Source organism: Pinus tabuliformis, chromosome 9 (assembly GCF_031772625.1).
Source record: "Pinus tabuliformis cultivar Carrire ecotype Pingquan chromosome 9, CPIR1, whole genome shotgun sequence".
NCBI lineage: Eukaryota > Viridiplantae > Streptophyta > Pinopsida > Pinales > Pinaceae > Pinus > Pinus tabuliformis.
The window spans coordinates 2010760364-2010779699 of NC_142307.1; the positions used below are offsets into that span (position 1 = coordinate 2010760364).

General features: G+C 38.3%; 1 protein-coding gene across 2 annotated transcripts in view; it reads left to right on the forward strand.

Annotated features, from left to right (window-relative positions):
- The first annotated feature begins 4606 nt into the window (after nucleotides 1–4606).
- Nucleotides 4607–19336, forward strand: part of LOC149157129 (putative folate-biopterin transporter 6) — a 231688-nt gene continuing 216958 nt past the window's right edge. For both annotated transcript variants that reach the window (XM_089439104.1, XM_089439105.1), the window contains exon 1: nucleotides 4607–5291. In XM_089439104.1, the coding sequence (XP_089295230.1) occupies nucleotides 4956–5291 (336 nt within the window). In that variant the 5' untranslated portion in view covers nucleotides 4607–4955. The remainder of the gene's footprint in view (nucleotides 5292–19336) is intronic.

Here is a 19336-nt window from a genome sequence, read left to right on the forward strand (position 1 = left end):
TGGCCCAAGATGCAAGAACAAGTAGCTAGGTTCATAAGAGGATGCATGCTTTGTTGTATTAGCAAGCCTAACAACAAGAAACAGGGTCTATATCATCCCTTACCTATACTTACTCGTCCTTGGGAAGCATTTCCATGGACTTTGTGGGAGGTTTACCGATGACCAGGAAGGGGACATGACTACTTGTTCATGGTAGTTGACAAGTTCAACAAGATGTGTGCTCTAATGCCATGTAAAAAGACCATCAACAAACAAGAAGCAACAAACTTGTTCTTTGGACAAGTCTGGGTACACTTTGGGATACCAAGGAGCATCATTTCAGACAGGGATACAAGATTTCTCAGTGCATTATGGACTACATTGTGGGAGAAGATGGACACGAAGTTGAAGAGATCTACAACATTCCATCCACAAACAAATGGGCAGATAGAAGTAGTCAACAGGACTTTGGTGTAGCTTCTGAGGGGTTACAACCAGAAGCATCCAAAGACCTAGGATGAAAATATGGTATATATACAACATTCTTATAACAGAGCAGTCCACACTTCTATAGGAAAGTCCCCATTTGAAACTTGTTTTGGATATTTTCCACCTTCACCTTTGGATATTTCATATGGGTAATAAGGAGGAGTGAAGGAAGACATTACAAGAGATGCTTTGAGGGCTGGAAAATTTATAGAGAAGATTAGGCAGATCCATCTACAAGTACAGGAAACATTGCAGAAGTCGAAGGTGAAGTATAAGGTCGGGCATGATCGACACAGAATAGAGAAATAATTCAAGGTGGGAGACAGAGTATGGCTACAGTTGAACAAGGAGAGGCTGCAAGGGTCTGGTAAGAAAATCAAGGCTCTAAGGTATGGTCCCTTGGAGACACTGGAAAAGGTGGGTGATAATGCCTATCGACTCAGTTTACCACCATATATGCGCATTTACTCAGTTGTAAATGTAGAGAATTTGAAACTCTATGAGCCTTCCATGCTAGATTATGAAGAGGAACAAGTCCCACCTTCTGTGGAGGATTTGGCACCAGATGCTCAGGGAGAGTTGACAAAAGCTAACATTTTGCAGAAGCGGTCCAGAACTACAAGAATTGGGAAACAACACCTTTGGCAGATTGGGTTGAAGGGACAACTTCCAGGCAAAGCTAAATGGTACACCAGACAGAAGGTGGAGGAAAAATTTCCTCACCTCATTCAGTAAAAGATTTTGTGGACCAAAAGCCTCCCAAAATGGGGAAGTGTCATCTGAATTGGATCATTATATTGTTTGTCATCCATCTCGATGCATTTGGAGTGGAACAAGTGGAGGAATCAACTCATGGGATCGTTTTTACTGGAGGGACCTAGTTTGGCGAAACAAGGTCCGAAACCTTCCGAGAGCGTTGTGAGGCATCAAAAGACATTTTTTGGGGGTAAAAATTTTTCGCTTAAGCGTAACACCTTTTATGCTATTTTACACACAGAGAGATTTCCAACGGTGTAGGAATCACATCAATCAAAGTCCGTATGCAAAAGTTATGCCACTCAGAAGTTGACCTTCTTGTTTTCACACATATAGTTCGGAAGGATGCCACGTCAGCCCCCATTATTCATGGAAAAGGGGCTAGCCATGTGTTTGTGATGTAAAAGACTCTAGAAGAGTCTATTTTGTAACTCTAGTTAAGAGTTGATGTAGTCAAACTTAACCACTAGTAGGCTATCAGGCTGTGTTATAACCGGGCCACTAGGAGGAAGAGGCATTCCATTCTTTCGAGAGCATTTTGTTCCATAGTTGAGCAAAGATAGCCAGAAGAGATAGGAGGTAGAGCACACAGAGAGGATCTATGCACTGTAGCAGCCCATGGGCCACAAACATTACTTCTTTGTATTTGTAGCCATATTTCTAGATAGAGAAAGAGAGTGAAGTGACCTCACCTTCCAGCTGAGTTTTCTCCCGAAAGGGTTTCCCAGAGAGCATATCTTGTGTATTATGTGTGTGTGATCTTATTTTTTCATTCTCTACTTTTCTTGTTGATTTACTTTTACATGCATGCACTAATTACAATTAATTTTACAGATCTAGAAATTAAATAAAACTGTAATAGTGTAGAATCTCAGATTTTTTAATATAATATTATCAGATATGTTGTGACGAACTGTCAAGTGGAATATCCACGACAATTTATGGATTAGATACCATCAATGATTAGTATCAAATCACAATCTGTTGTGTTCTCAACTCTGTGTAAGCGCCTCCTGGTTAGCTTGTTGGGGATTTTCCCTGAGGAAATATAGTTCCCTGCACTCGAGTCTCATGGAATTTGAAGGCACCACCTCCATGACCTCTAAGCAGGAGCACACTTGTCAATTTATGGATAAATTAATGGAGGTGCAGATAGGTCTTTTGGCGTCCCTGAACCACCGAAGAGAGCCCAAAGCATTGGAGCATTCGTCCTTCCAATTGATTTTGGATCCTCAAATTCTCTCCCTCAGGGATTAGATGGATCAGATGCATAGTGAATTGAACATGGAATGGGTAGCTTTTCACTGCCAACTTGAGGAGCTCCACATCAGGCTCAATGAAGGTACCAAGTCAACCTTAGATGTAGTGAAAAACAACCTAGGATCTACTCGGGCACGTGGACAGTAAGGCCTAGGAGCAAGGGAACAAGCATGAATCAAGTTGTTCTTGGAGTATGGTGTTATTGTGGTTGATGCAGGCATTTAATTGTCAACTCCTTTACATTTTTGATATATGTATTATCGAAATGTTCTGTTACTAGGGGTTTTAATCTGAAAAATATGAAAGTCTTATTTTATGTTTAGTTCGGAAACGAGGTCATATTCAAAAGTTTTGTTATATAGGTGGTTGAAAGCAGTCCCATTCGGTGGACCGTTGAATACAACTTCTCAATAGGGACTTTGAGTTTCATCTAAGGGTTCTGGCCTAGAAACCAACCTTTTATACTATAAAATCTACCAATTTCCATTCTCTCTCTCTCTCTCTCTCTCTCTCTATATATATATATATATATATATATAACTTGAAATGGGAAACCTTGGAGTATTTCCCCACATTTTGTGGATGATAAGATGGGTAAACCTTCAGCCTTGATTATGGGGTCTCACCCCAAGGGAATTGAAGCGATTGAGACCCTAATAACAACTAACAACAATATCAAAGAACTTCACGTTTCACTCTAAATCGCTTGAGCTAACCCTTGAGAATTAACATTTTTAATACTTATTAACATGAAAACTATTATAAATTTTGTATTTAGTTTAGTTTTTCATTTTTTTATAACTTTTATTATTTACATTTTTAGTGTACCAACCACTTTGTTAATTAAAATTCATTATATATTTACATCTTTTCAATTTTGATGATTTCTTTATCATGTAAAAAAATTACATATTAATATTTTGTAGTCTAATTAATAGACAAAACCACATTTTTCCGACCATTTTTTTCCAGGTCAATTTTGTTCAAAATCCGATACATAATTTTAAAAATAATAAGTTTAAGCTGTTTAATTTGTAAAGATGGAGTGCCTCAAGAGTTTTTCAGTGTTGAATCCATTTATGTATTCAAAAGTGTATTTTAAATAATAAGAAATCACAATCTCACTAGAAATTGTATTGCTAGATTCCGGCCAAAAAGCCATTTCACCATTTTTTTTAACCGATGAGAGAAAATTCGAGCACATCATCTCGAAGGGATAACATTCCGCCGACCAAACTAGTAGGACCTAACCCCAAGGGCATTGAGGAAAATTGACCCTATGACTAGCAACATTCGAGCACATCATCTCGAAGGGATAACACTCTGCCGACCAAACTAACAAGACCTAACCCCAAGGACATAAATTCAAATGAAAGAACAAATATTAAACTATATATATCCTAATGAATTTAATTATCATTCTAATGAATTTAATTATCATTCATAAAAATCAAATGAGAAAACAAATATTAAACTATTTTTAATTACTTTGTCGATAAACTACAACATCATGTCGACCTCCTTTAATAATTAATTTTCATGATCGACACAAATTGAAGTTGTCTAATCAATATATTTTGGCATCGTTTATGAAAAGGATAAAATTCAACTTTATCTGAAGCACTGAGCAATTTTCCTCGGTCAAAATCAATAATAGCTAAAGACAGCTTTTTGAACCATAGGCTTAAAAAAGAAAAATGCCTTTGTTCTGGCCATTGGGATATTCTAATTTTACTAAACAACCAATGAAAATGAATAATATGTGGATGCCATTGTTCTGGCATTTGGATATTCTAGTTTTATTAAACAGCCAATGAAAATGGAAAATCTGTGGAGCCCATGAAATAATATGTGGGGCACTTTCCTGTGACTGACAACATTACAACAAGACAAATGAAATCACAGTCAAGCTCTGTCACGTTATTCTCCATAAAAGATTCAAAGAGACAGATAGAAGATAAGCAGAGGAACATTGTAAGGAAGGAAAATTAGTAATTAAAAATAAAGGAAAAAGTCAAAAAAATACAATTAGGGAACTTCAAATGTCAAAATCTCTTAACAGTAAATGATAATTTTGTGTCCCTACATTTAATATAAATAATAATATAGTTTACTTTTATGTGTACTTGCACTGTTTGGTCTGTGCATGTGAACAGTTTGGATTTGCCTGTGAACGGATCCCAAACTTGAGTTTCTGATTTCTTAAGATATGTTGTTTATGTTTTATAAAATAAAAAAAGAAATCGATGAATAAAACTAAACCAGAGCCCAACTGTCATGCCAAGCTACCTCTTGGACACACTAAAAACCAAGAAGCAAAATACAGCGCAATGTGTTCTCCAAAGCATATACTGTAGAGTGTGATGTACTGTACCATATTATATTTTGTCATAGGAACATATCAGACCGAACCAGAGCGAAGTCTGATTTTGAAAAAATTGTGTTTTATGTGAGGGGGCAGAAAAATAAACATGAACACGAATGGAGGAGAAGATGACGCAATTGTACCCATTTTGGTGAAAGAGCTGCAAGGTCATGGTGATTCAGCTGTTGATGTTGTAAGCAATTGCAGTGAAAAGGAAGAGGAAGCAACACGCAGGGGGCTTTGGAGCCCATGGCGGGTTGTGAAAGATTTGATTTCATGGTTTGTAGTGATGAGGGAGGCGTTTGGGGCTCCATTCCTGGGAGTGGTTATGATTGTTTATGGTGTAAGTCAAGGCTATGCAGGGACCATGAAACTCCTCGCTACTAATTATTATTGGAGAGATGTTCTCAAGATGCAGCCTGCCTCTACACAAGCATTCATGGTAACCCATTTCGTTTTCTTCTTATATTCACTCTGCTCTATATTTTTCATGGTAACCCACTTCTTCTTATAGTCACCAATCTCGTCATTTTTCATGGTAACCCACATCTTATTATTCAGTCTGCTCTTCTTTTTTCAAGTACAAACACCCTGTTTGCTTCATCGTGGATGGTTGTCAGTCCCCTCAGATCTCAAGCGCAATTCAAATAAGTTCATGAAGCAGAACGGTGAACCTATAAACAATAGCTGATAAATTGCATTTTAACAACCTCGAGCATGGCTTACTAACTGCTGGTAATTCTGAAATTGCCTATCTGACTAGGATTTCCGGTCGCAAATACTGTAAAATTGATGTCGCTAGACAATTTCTAACAAATGGTTAATACGATAGAATGAATTTAGAGTTTTTATTTATTTATTTATTCGTTTTCAAATCCCCAAGATGGCTTTGGGCTGCAATTCCCTGAGCTGATGTGACAGCATCCTTCGTCACTCTTGTATCCTTCTAACCTCGCATAGAGGTACATGGGTACTTTGTGGTTTATGTGATAGCTTCCTCCCTCACTCTGGTGCCTGCATCGCTTATGTGTCTGTGTGCTGTATGGATTGATATGATAGCATCCTCTTTCACACTTGCACCAATATCGCTCAGAGTTGCCTCTGTGTTTTGTAGGTTGATGCCATAGAATTCTCCCTCACTCTGGTGCCTGCATCACTTAGTGTGTCTGTGTGCTGTATGGATTGAGACATCCTCTTTCACACTTGCACCAATATCGCTTAGAGTTGCCTTTGTGTATTGTACGTTGATGCCATAGGATTGGGCTTCAGTTTTGAGAGTCCAGATTCTTCTTCTCCGCCGCATCATTAGATGCAAACGGACAGTACCTCAGCACATCATCCTTGCAGAGTTTGGGGCTCAACCCTTTCGGCTTGAGATGGTCTTCAGTTTGGTCTTATTCTTGCATCGTGTCTGGGGCTTTGCAGACTCAATAAAGAGCAGGGACCGATATCCTTACTTGGCATATTGCTCTTCTAAGACTATTGTCTGTTCTACTCCCTTGGGCTGGTCAAGATGTTGGTTTACATGAGTTTCAGATCTCTTAGAGTCAATGGGCATTCAGTTGGATCGTCTCCCTCCTTTCCGATATTCCTTAGATGCTCTTGGTCACCTTTTACCTACTAGACAGGAGTTGAACAAGATCATTAGGGAGGACATCTACATGCAGTTTGTCCAGGTCACCTGGGTCAATCTTCCGGGAGGATTGCGCCCAAAGATGGCCTTCTACGTTGAGCACTTCTTGGATTTGAGAGACGGGCTCATTGTTCGACCCCAGTATACGTTTCACCACTAGATGCATGCTCTTCGCATTCCTCTAGGCTAGTTCAAAGTAGGTTCTCATAGACTTTGGGTAGAGATGGACCACTAGATTGATAGACTAGACCGAATCTACTAGGTATGTCATTTACAGGGAGTGGAAACCGCAATGCACTTTCATTTTTGGATGCCTTGTCTACTACGAGATCAGAGGAAAGTTCCATTGCTTGTTCAGAGCTTCTCAGACCCTCGCTGACTTTTTCAGGGATCCCAATTAGAGATGTTTGGCCCTATATATGTAGGAGGCTCTCAGGTTCCGAGTGCATATTCTTTAGCCTCCCATTAGACTAGACCCCACATTGAGGATCACGACATTTTTCGAGGTACTACCTTCAGACAGGGGCACCAAGAGACCAATTGATACTAGTTCATATCCAGAGTCTATATCAGTGAGGATCTGTGGGACCTCACCCCACCACATGAGATTTCATCAGCAAATCCATCTCAGATCCGTTCCTGGGAGATGGACTAGGTCCTCTAGACCTCAGCAGTGCGTGATCTTCCCCAGACAATGATTTAGTGGACGGGCCAACAGACTGTGTGGAGTTTTCTTCAGTGTTCTTCATTGATCAGACCCATTAACTCTTGGATCTTCTTTGTCAGGGCATTCCATACATTGTATCTTTTATGTTCCTGCATTGTACCTTTTATATTCATGCATTGTATTTTTTATAGGAGACCGTTTGGTTCTCCTGCATTGTATGGACATCATTGTACTCAACAGTCCCTTTGACCTACTTTGTGGTCAATAGTTGGACATAAATATAATTATCTTATCTTATCTATAGGCTAATGTGATAACATCCTTCCTCACTCTGGTATTGACATCATTGGATTTACCTTTGTGGATCGATGTAGTAGCATCCTTCCTCACTCTGGTACTAACCTTATTTAGAGGTGTCTATGTTATTTTGGTTTTATGTAATAGCATCCTCTCTCACTCTAGTACTGACATCACTTAAAAGGTGCCGATGTGCCTTGTGGAACCTCTTGCTTGTGATTCTTGCCTTTGTGATGCCTTCTAAAATACACTCTTACTAAATCACAGTGGCATATCACTTGTTGAAGAATTCATGCCACATTGATATGGCTATTTCAGCCTGATGCTAAACATAAATTTTAGAATCAGAGCATCCACTTACATGTTTTCTTCCTAACCATTTCCCCGGTCATAGTTGGGCAGCGGGCTCCCTTTGGATATAGCAGAAAAGCATTGCTTGTTTGGGTGATCCGTTACATGAATTGCATGAAATGAATTAAGCCCTTGTTGTGACCTCTTAAGCAACTCTTGTGCATCCTCCTGCTTCTCCACGGCTTACAGTGATGTTTTTTATCTAGCATTCGTGCTGTTGAAGATAGTTTCACTAAGGGAGACATGTAGGTAACTATTTTAGGCCTTTTCCCACATGCTTCTCATCTTCATACTCATTTTTCGATGTGTAAAACATTCCTTCAAGATCTTCCACGGCAAGTCCTTGCGTTTCAATGCCTCTGTTGTCATGGGTGCATGCAAGAGTAAGTGTTTGCTTCTTCTGACACCTCTCTATAAATGTAAGTTGTAATCATTTGAGATCAGCAATGAGTTACATGGAATTGCATCTCGATGAGCACAAGATGCATTGCGTTGGCATGGACATTTTTAGAGAAACATTGGGCAGGGGGCTACTTACACTCCATTATCAAGAATTCATGGACTCCCGTCACTGTTTTGATTAAAAAAAATACAAAGTTTCTATTTCAATCAAGAAAGCAAATCCTACATAAATATTAATTCACTAAATACAATGCTGATTACATATTTTAGATTTTAAGTATTTCTGCTTAGACCTGGCCCAACAGAAGGTTCTAATATAGATTCTAGCTGTTTTCCGTGTCTTAATTTGGACCATTTACTCCACAATGTGATCAGGTTTTTGAATTACATCTGTGCTTGGACTGTTCTGGGATTAATCCATTATTCCATTGTATGTGGTGTCCAGGCCTAGGATTAGGTACATGACTAACTAATTACATCATTTGTGATCATGAAAAGGATAATACCCAGCATGATGCCAACTCCAGTAGTTTCATTAAGGATTTCACCTATCTCTTCATGTCTCTGTGATTTCCTACTTAGAAATGGATTCTGGCAGATTGATGAGTTCTCTTTAGTGTTGATTGGGTTGTGTGAGTAGCTGGTTGCAGATGAAGTGAGCTTGTACCTCTTTGCAATGCCAAAAGTTGTCCAAAATTTCAAGCATGGAACTGACTTGAATAGAAGTCTTGAACATTTTTTTATTAAATTTTATGTTTTAACTTAAAGGATACCTTCCAACACTTGAATCCACTTCGTGCTTGATGTTAACACTGGTGGTTTGCGATGATATCTAATACATATCCTTCTGTTGAAGTCATATGCAGTGCTTCATTTATGAAGAGGAGCAGGGAATGCTTCCTAAAAATGCAGAAACATTATAGGAGTATTTGTTATCGTGACTTAGGGTCCCTGAGTATAGACTCATTACCATGCACATACACTAGTCGAGAACAATATGCATATCAATTGAAGATGGCGATTAAATTATCAAACATGAAAGAACTGATATGTGAAATTTTTTTGCAAACCTTGGCATCGGGATAAAATTGGCAAGGGTTTGAAAAACCAAAATATCGTAAAAATCATGAAAATATTGGTAAAAATCGGCCAACATTGGCAAATTTAAGATTCCACCAAAATATCGGTAAAAACCGACAAACATCGGCTAGGCCAAAAAATCACGATTTCGGGATTTTTTCACGACAAAATCGGGATGTTTGGGAGTTCAACCTGACATGAGGAAGGTCTCATTAAAGTCTATATCTCTGTGAAGGCACTTTTCAGATTCTTGACTTCATATCAAATTCAATGATCTCCAACCGAATGACCTGTTGGAGAAATTTAGTTACCAAACATGTTCATTTTTGTTTTCTTCTGGGTGATCCACACTTATTGTTGTAGTGAATGCTACCATGCATTAATTTCTATTATCTATCAACAATAAGGATCAGGGATTTCAAAAGCAATTTGTAGTTTTCACTTGTCATGGTTTGGTAGACACTGATGTCTAGGAATTCCTGTCAATGCTTGTAGGAGGAGGTTGGTTGAGGGTTGAATTACCATTATTATCCTTCATTCGGTTGATTAGGAGATATTTAAAACATTTGCTCATTTAGATACTTGGTCAGATGCCCCATATGTCACTGAATAAGCATCTCCATGGGAAAGATTTACGGTGTTTTACATAATTGTATAGTCTCATTGGTTGTGACTAAAGTTTCCAATGGAGTTCTGAGATTAATTTGAAATGACAATTGTACATAACATACCGTGCTTCCCCTCAGAGTGCCTTTGGACTGGGTTGTTGCTATTATTATCATAATAGGCATATTTATGAGGCACTATCGTTGGCAATCCTTGAATGTTAGCATGTTGAAAAATGTCTTTGGCATATTTATGAGGCACTATCGTTGGCAATCCTTGAATGTTAGCATGTTGAAAAATGTCTTTGTCTTTGTCTCACACACACACCCATATATATATATATATATATGGTGAATCAACAGCCCTTATAGTAATCTAAAACATAGCTATGAACTGACAAAGCGAAGGTGTCATAGAATCTTTTTCATGCTTATGGTTAAGGGATGAATTACGATTATAAGCCTAAATTGGGTTGATCACGATGTATTTTGGAAAATTCTCATTAGACACTTTAGCTATGTGCCTCGTGGATTCATCTACTGCCACTGCTGAATTAAGCATCTCATGTGAGAGATTTACTGAGCGTGGCCTAATTGTATAGTCCCCCTGCTTGCAATTAAAGTTTCAATGGAGATTTGCTTCATGTGCCTAGCACTTTGGTTATTTCTGAAATAGCAGTGGCACATTACAGACTGTGCTTCCGCCTCTAGTTGTATTTAAATTAGGTTGTGATATTATGATCATAATAGGTCTATCTATGAGACCCTATTGTTGGAGATACTTGATTCATAGCATGTTGAAAAATGTCTGCGTCAAATTGTTGTTTTTTTGGGAGGGCCAAATAAAAAGTCCTTATATTTATCTAAAACATGGTTACAAGATGACAAAGCGGAAGGTGCAATAGAATTTTTTCCTTTCTGCTTGTTTACAGCCCACTGACCAAATAGAGATAAAAACTATTGACTCAGAAAAAGGATAAGTGGGTCGGATGATCTTGGCCATTTACAAAAACTGGTGAGGAGAGAAAGAGTACAAGGACATTTTTTGTTTCTAACAAAGACCTTTTTGCCATTGACACAAAAAACTAGTGAACTTGTCACTGAAATATATGTTTGACTACAAGATAACGAAAGCAGAGCATTAAGCGTATTGGCATATCTGTTACGAAGTCTAAAAGTTTAAGCCATGAGTTAAGCTTATGTTAGATTATTCACCTTCTTCTTGGATTATTGTGCTCTCACTGTGATAAAGTGTTTGAGCTTGCCATTGTGCTCTTATTGAGGTTCTGGATTTGTCACTTCATTTGAAGAATTTTGGCCTTAATAGATTCAACCTCTCTTACATATTCAACCCCTGTTTCTGCTGACATCCCTCATACTCTGATCAAATGTGCGCCAGCATTTCTGAAAATTTTAAAATGCTGAAGAATCTCGTAGCCAAAATTGGTCATGAGATGTTGGTTGTGTCAGTCCATCTCTCTGGTCGCCTTGTAGACACTTCTTTTGCCTCAGTTATGGCTTGGATCTTGTGGGAAGGTGTCAATGCATCCTTTCTATTTTGAGCTAGATTCAATCTCCTCTATTAAGTACGCCGATTCTTCAAACTTCATCCACTGCTCTATCTGTAACATGTGTGATGATGGTTGATGGCTCATGATCTCTTCTTTACATTTCTTGTCCATGTCTTCCATAGAGGTCTGCCCCTCTCGTGCTGCATCTTCCTGCATTGGCGATTGGCTTCTTGCAAAACTCTCTTTCCATTTCTATTTTTCCATTAAATAATTTTTTTTTTGCACCTACCCCATGAGATTCTTATTCTCAAACCTCAATAAGGTTATTGGATAGAATCATGGCTCTGTGAAGTCTGGACTTAAGTTTCACGATTGGTGAGAACATAGCCTATGACTTTAAGATATAAGAGAGAGCCTCCCTTTGTAAATAAAAATCACCTCACTTTCCATTCGTCCCTAATGAAATGTTTCCTGCAATGAAAACCCATGCAAGAATGCCCTTGGCCTTCCCATATCCAAGTCGAAATGGAGTCATAATTAATGGCCTTCCCTTGTCATTATTAAAGGATCTTTGTGTCTATTCATCTTCTCCTACTCTCCATCCACCCTAATTCACATTTCAATCTATGATGCTGATATTGAGCTGGGGGCCTCACAGTTATATTTGTCTCCTACTTCTTTCTTTCTTTCGACATTACTTGATCGTGTTCTTTCATGCAGTTCCCATGTATTGGTTAGTTTAGCTTACTTTGTGTTTTCAGAATAGCCTCAGGTACTCCTACAGGTGCTTATTGATGATTGTCCTTTATCCTTTAATACCATTGGCCTACGTTTTTGGTTATATATATATATATGAAATACTCTCTATAGTTCTCCCTTTGGCTAAGCTGTCATGCTATAGCGGGCATTTCAATGTCACCAAATTCACCGAATATATGTGTATTTATTTAGCAAACGCTGCTTATAGTTGCCCTTTTGGCTAAGCTGTCAGCTAAGAGGGGCATTTCAATGTCACCAAGGCTAAGCTGTCAGCTACGAGGGGCATGTCAATGTCACCAAAATCACCTAGGACTTGCACGTTGTATTATCTATTCCTTCTTCGGGGTTTTAAACCTAGGTCTCTGCGTTGATACAAGCATGATCACGTCATTGCGGTTGCTTGCCTCTAGACCACACACGTATGGGCAACATTAATATATTTATCTTAGCTTATCTTTGCTGTTATGTTTGGGTCTTTGCTTTTATTCCCATTGTATCCTTTTCCTTTGCTTCATGGTTATTGCTTATTATTATTTTTATCATCATTTTATCAAAATGTGCTTTCTACAGCCCAGTAGGAGTGAGATGAGTAGTTTATTCTGGTGCTCAACATGGAGTTGACACAAAATATTTAAAAAAATATTAATAACAAAAAACGTATTTAATGTCAGGGATAAATAAAGTATTTTAATGTCCACTTTAAGTAAAATATTTCAATCTCAATAAAAATATTGAAAGTAAAAAAATTCTTATATTTAAAACATTTGTATGGTGTGCTGCCAAGTATGAGGAAACTATATCTTTAATTTTTAATAATATAGTGCATTGATTTCAGTGATAATACATATCAAAATAACAAGTTGCATCTACTTAAGGAACTATTCAATTATTCAGTGATTGTAATAATATTAGTAAGCTAAAACTGAGAGTGAATTAAATTACATGCTAGTATCAAACAATATGGAGTAGATTGCAAATAGAAATACAAAAAACATAATGCCAAAAAACAAGAGATAAAAAAATGCAAATAAAATGATGTGGTTAAAATAAGAATACAATAAACATATATATGCCAATATAATAAACATCTATTATTAGAGGCAAATATTTGATGAACAGATTATCAAAGGGAAATTATATAATGAAAGAAATGATCAAGTTCAATTCTATTTTTTTTTTCTAACCAGTTGCATGTAAGTGCATCCAGTGTAAATTCAGTATCCGCACCAAATCTATCATGTGTCAAGAAGGATCAAATTCCCCAAATTCCCCAACGTGTAAACTTTTCATCAATGATTATTGATTTAAAAAAGATTTTCACCTCAATAGATTTGATCTCTCTTAACACATGGTAAATATAGAATAAATATGAATCTACGCTAGTTTCATTCGTTGTTCGAATTTTTGGCCTTCATATCGTTGATCTTTCTCCCATAAATGTTGGAAATATTGTTATGATACAATAATGGAATACCCCTACCTTTCTGGACCACTATTATCTTAATTAGCTAGATATTGGTCAACAAAAAATAAATTGCAAATCCTATATTCGTACCACTATTATCTCAATTAGCTAGATATTGGTCAACAAAAAATAAATTACAAATCCTATATTCGTAGAAGGATTTCTGTAGTACTTTAATTATAATTTCTTATGTCATACCATACCGCCAGTGTTACAACTCCGTTCAACTTTCGTTATTTACTTCCATCGTTAGTGCATTCTTTATAATATGTATGCAATTTTTGTTGTCGGCCATTAATGATTCCCATAGTTTCACTGTCATCTATTTGATTCCTGAACTAACTTTAGCTCACATCCTATTCTCCATTGTTTTTCAGTTTTTCTATCTTCTTTCTATCTATTTTACATGTTGTCTTAGCTTTTGTGGCAACTATTATATTTGTTTGACTATACATTCTTTTAAATTTTTCTTTGTTTCTCATTGTGAATGATTTCCGTGTTGCCTAACTTGTTGGTATAGTTATTTATTTTATGCTAAACCCTAGGTTACAACAACAATATTGGAGTAATAAGTTAGGCACATGCAATGTGTATCAAGGCCATCCTCTCACGCTGTGATTTTGGCAAGAGTTTGTGGATAGATCCATGGAACTGGTTGCTGGAATTCAAAGCGATTTCTCTGGCGATTTCAAAGTTAATGTCATATTCCAAAGGCAGTTGTACTCTTTGTCAACTCTCGTATAGGCTGTCTTAATAAAGGAAAAGCCAAAAATTGACACATAGGCAGATGAAAGGTACCTTACGTGTGTATTCTTCATGGATGTGATTCGAGTCATTTCTTTGGAGTAATCAAGCTGAAAACCAAGTTCAATGCTTGGAGTGCAAATGTCAAGTTGTTTCAATAATTCCGTTCCTATATTGATACTTTATTAGTGTTTGCATTACTATTAGGATTTCAACCAAGACTGTCGATGTTAATAACCTTTATCCATGCCTACAACACAAGCATAAGGCAGAAAGAGTGAGTCACAAAGGTTAGCAAGAGTTTGTGGATAGATACATCATCCATGAAACTGGTTGCTGGAATTCAAAGCGATTTCTCTGGCGATTTCAAAGTTAATGTCATATTCCAAAGGCAGTTGTACTCTTTGTCAACTCTCGTATAGGCTGTCTTAATAAAGGAAAAGCCAAAAATTGACACATAGGCATATGAAAGGTACCTTACGTGTGTATTCTTCATGGATGTGATTCGAGTCATTTCTTTGGAGTAATCAAGCTGAAAACCAAGTTCAATGCTTGGAGTGCAAATGTCAAGTTGTTTTAATAATTCCGTTCCTATATTGATACTTTATTAGTGGTTGCATTACTATTAGGATTTCAACCAAGACTGTCGATGTTAATAACCTTTATCCATGCCTACAACACAAGCATAAGGCAGAAAGAGTGAGTCACAAAGGTTAGCACGTACGCATGCCTATTCATGCAACTGTAGATATATGCTGATCAAATCTAGAGTTGTTTGCACAGTGAATGGTCCCTATGTTGTGTGAAGAGCTATATGGCCAACCAAGCCTCCCACATAATAGATGCTCTAATGGATAAGGCCATATGGTGATCACTATCCCATCAAACACGTAAATAGCTCTCTGTTGACTACACCACTTAGCCATATAGCCATGGCACAAGATATCAAGTCTTATTGACTCGTAGCCTCTTAGCACAAAGGTAAGGAATTGTAAGGTTTTGGTCAATAGCATGGCTCCTTTCTAAGCCTAACTAGATTTTTATTACCCTAAAATGTGGCAAACACAAGTAATGCAATCATATATCATACAGGAACCTTGGGCAGTGCATGGTAACTCATTGTGTGTACATATAAGTAGGTTGGTACCAATTTGCACGAGCTAGGTTTCCATGTGAGATGTGTGGACCTTACTGTGATCATCTACATTATTTCATTATGGCTTATGATGATGAAAATATACGTCATAATAAAATCCAATCACATGTATAATCATGGATCGAAATAAAAAACCATATATACCATTGTCATAAGCACAAAAAGATCAAGGACATTGAAAATTGATAATGATTTATAACTATACAATTTCAGTTGTATTCTAGGATTTTGTCTAACAACTCATTCTAGTCCTCGAGATGAGATTAGTAATGAAGATGTTAAAAGTTGAAACACAATTAAAACTTAGTAACAGTCCTTTTGATCCAAGTTGCTGCATTATTCGTATAGGTTATTGCACAAGTTTCTGACCATTTGTAGGTTATATCGTTATAGTCATAATTCTGGCAAGTCATTGTAGTTCCCATGTAAGCTTAAGTCCAAATATATAGTGTCCAATCCCCAAATATTATGGATCAGTTACGCTTCTGCCTGCAAGCACAACCTCTTATATGTTAAGAAGACAGAGTGCCGGTGTAAAATGTAATGCAAATCGACTACTCAAACTCTAAGCTAGTTGATCCTTCATTGCTTCCACTAGGTACATTGAGTGAAGGGATAGAGTATGACCATCAACAAACCATCCATGCAGTTGAAACTCACATTGTTAGCATAACATGATGTTCGACATTCTCTATACGATTAAAACTACCATGATCTTAGTGAGTTGTTCCATTGCCTTGTCATAGATATCACGACACGTATAGTCATGATGTGATAAAAAGTGAATTAGTCCTTTAATGTCGTAATTTGATGTGATTAATTAGTGCTTGTAATATTATGCTTCACCTCTTCTTTTCTTATTCCTTCTTTTAATTGTTCATGGAATAACTCTATTTGTTATTGTCTTCCTCATTGTTTTGACTTGTTCTCTGTCTTGTAGACTATTTGAGCATTAGGAATCCTAATGAGATTGAAAGTTTTATTATGACATATCATTTGTTTTTTTTCACAACCTGCTATATGCTATCAAATCATTTAGTTTCCTAGATCTCGGTTAAAGGGAGTCATCTTATTAAGCAATGAATAGGTGATCATAAATCATGCAAAATGGAGGTTTATTTATACTTTTTTGAATGAATTGATATTTTTGTAAATTCTTCATGAAAATATGCAGCGACAACTACTAATTGGTGGTTCTTACTGAAAATAGCCTTTTAGCTTTCAATCTTTCGATATCCCCAAAGGTTGCATTCTCCTAGTAGACTGGTGCCTAGTCTGACTTCTATTCAGTTTCTCGATGCCTCTAGAACAGTTTGCTAATGTAGTTCTTTTAGTTAAGATGGATTAAATTAGTAATCAGAATATTCCATGGGAGCATGTCTACAATCCTTGGGGATGTGCTTCTCAAGCGTGGCAGCATTTTGGGAATGTTCCTTGCCATCACTAGTATATCAAGGACAATGGGGGACACAAGTGGTGTTGCCTGCCAAACTTGCACTTTAAATCTTATAAAGTCCCTTAAGTGACAGCAGTCATAGGGGAAATTAGGAAGGTTTTGTCGATTATTGGTAGCATCGGATGTGTTCTAGCCATGAAAATTGGTGGAGAGGCTAAGACACATGAGATCTCCAAGACCCAGAAATCGTTTGGGGAAATTCCACCCGGATAGAGAGATATTAAAATAATTAATATTTTTAATTAGACCTTGTCTAAACTTAAGAAAATTAAAATATTAATGTGTATTAATATAATATGGGTGAGAAAGTTCTAAATAACGAGGATCAAGCCAGATCTAATCTTAGCTGTTGATTAGGGACTTAATCTCTGCCGTTGAATCGTCAACAGGAAAAGTATAAGAGGAGGCTTGAGGGTTAGTTGGAGACACACCAAGAAACCAAGAGAGATAAGTCAGTTCGATTTTCTGGGGCGAGGTTTGCTGAGGAAATCGAACAAGTGATCAGTTGCAATGAGGGGCAGTTCGGCAGGAGGCCGAAGAATACATATCAGAGAGGTAGCAGAGTGCTGGAAGAGGCAGCACAGAGCCTAGGAGGGCTGACGCAGAGGCTAAGGAGGCCAGTGCAGAGGATGCAGAGGGCCAAAGAAGCTGACACAGAGGTCATAGAGGCTGACGCAGAGGCTGTAGAGGCTGACGCAGAAGATGCAGAGAGCTTCAGAGGCTGCGTTGAGGTGATTCAGTGGGACAGACTGAGAGCTAATTGGCTGATGCAGAGCCAAAGAGGGTGACGTAGTTCCGAAGAGGGTGATGCAGTTCCAGAAGTGCGTGGAGCAGCTTTCGCTGTCCAGCACAAGGAACAAACAGAATCACTGTGGGATTGTTCATCTGACTGCTAATCAGTCGGAATATTTGTCTCCAGATAGAGGTATTGCTGCCAAGGAAATTCGTTGAAGGGTGAGCCATTTCTGGCACCCTAGTTGTATTCAGAATCTGCTTAATAATAAAACCCTCTATATGCTGCATCGGTTTTCCCACATTGGGTTTTTCCGGGGACGATTGTCCAAAAATAACGGTGTCCCTTATGTTGTCTCAGTTTATTTCAGTTGTTGATCTATATATTTATGAAGGTTGCATTTGTGTTTACTTCGATATTTATGCATTTAAATAACTTGTTAATGCAAAGAACAAGTAGGAGATAGTAAACCAGAAAATGCATTATGGGTTTCTAATGTGTTAGATTCAGGAATTTTCACATGGTATTAGAGGGATTGCAGATCAAGGAGGACTGAAGACACAAACAGAAGAAATCTGAGGGTTTGCAACAAAGAAGCAGTTGTCTCGAGAGACAGCGCTGTTCCAGAGCTGAAGAGGCAAGAGGAGGAGTGACGCAGAGGTTCATGCAGCGCCTGTGTCAGCATTCTGAGCCAGGAGAAGAGCCAATGCAAAGGCAAAAGGGGGGGGCAGATCAGGCCTATGCAGTGCCCAATCATCTTTCTCAGCTAGGAAGGATCGACGCTGAGGCCAGGAGGAGCTGATCCAGCTTTCACTGTGATTATGCAGAGCTAGAAGGGCTCAGATTAAATTCTTCAGTTGCCGGGGCTAAGGGAGCTGTGCAGATTGTGATTTAAGGAGCTGGTGGGACACTTTTTCTGTCTATGCAAAACAGTGTCTAAGGAGACAGAACCAAGGTAGCGGGAAGCACTACATCGATGAATTTCTAGCCAAGAAATCCAGATCCGAATTGTAGCAGCACAGAGGGATTGGAGAGGAGTGATTCGACAATTGGCAGATTTCCAGGAGGGAAGTCGAGACTCAGAGGGAGTCTACAAGAAGAGCAGAGATGGCAGTGAATAGATTGAGGGATCAGGACAGGTTGGACGGGACTTCCAATTTTGTCATCTGGAAGGTCAGGATCCTGGCAATCCTGGATAAACATCGCATCAAGGACTATGCCTTGAAACCCATAGCTGTCCCAGTTGACCCAAATGCAAATGAGAAGTATGAGGAGGCCATGGCAAAGGCGAAATGCATGATCCTAGATGGGGTCAAGGATCATGTCGTACCACATATTGCTGAGAAGAACACAACAAATGAGATGTGGCAGACGTTAACCATCTTATACCAGGGCTCTTCCGTGCAGCGGAAGATGTTATTGGAGAATCAGCTGAGGTCATATTGCAGAAAGGAGAGGAGATAGATCACTTCCTCCCCAGGTTGCAAGGAATTCGTGACCAGATTACTTCCGTGGGGTCTACACCGGATCCAGAGTTTATGGTCAGGACTGCTCTGAATGTGGTCTCCGAGCACTGGGAGACGTTTGTCTAAAGCATCTTGGGCAGAGCGACTCTCCCCAGTTGGGAA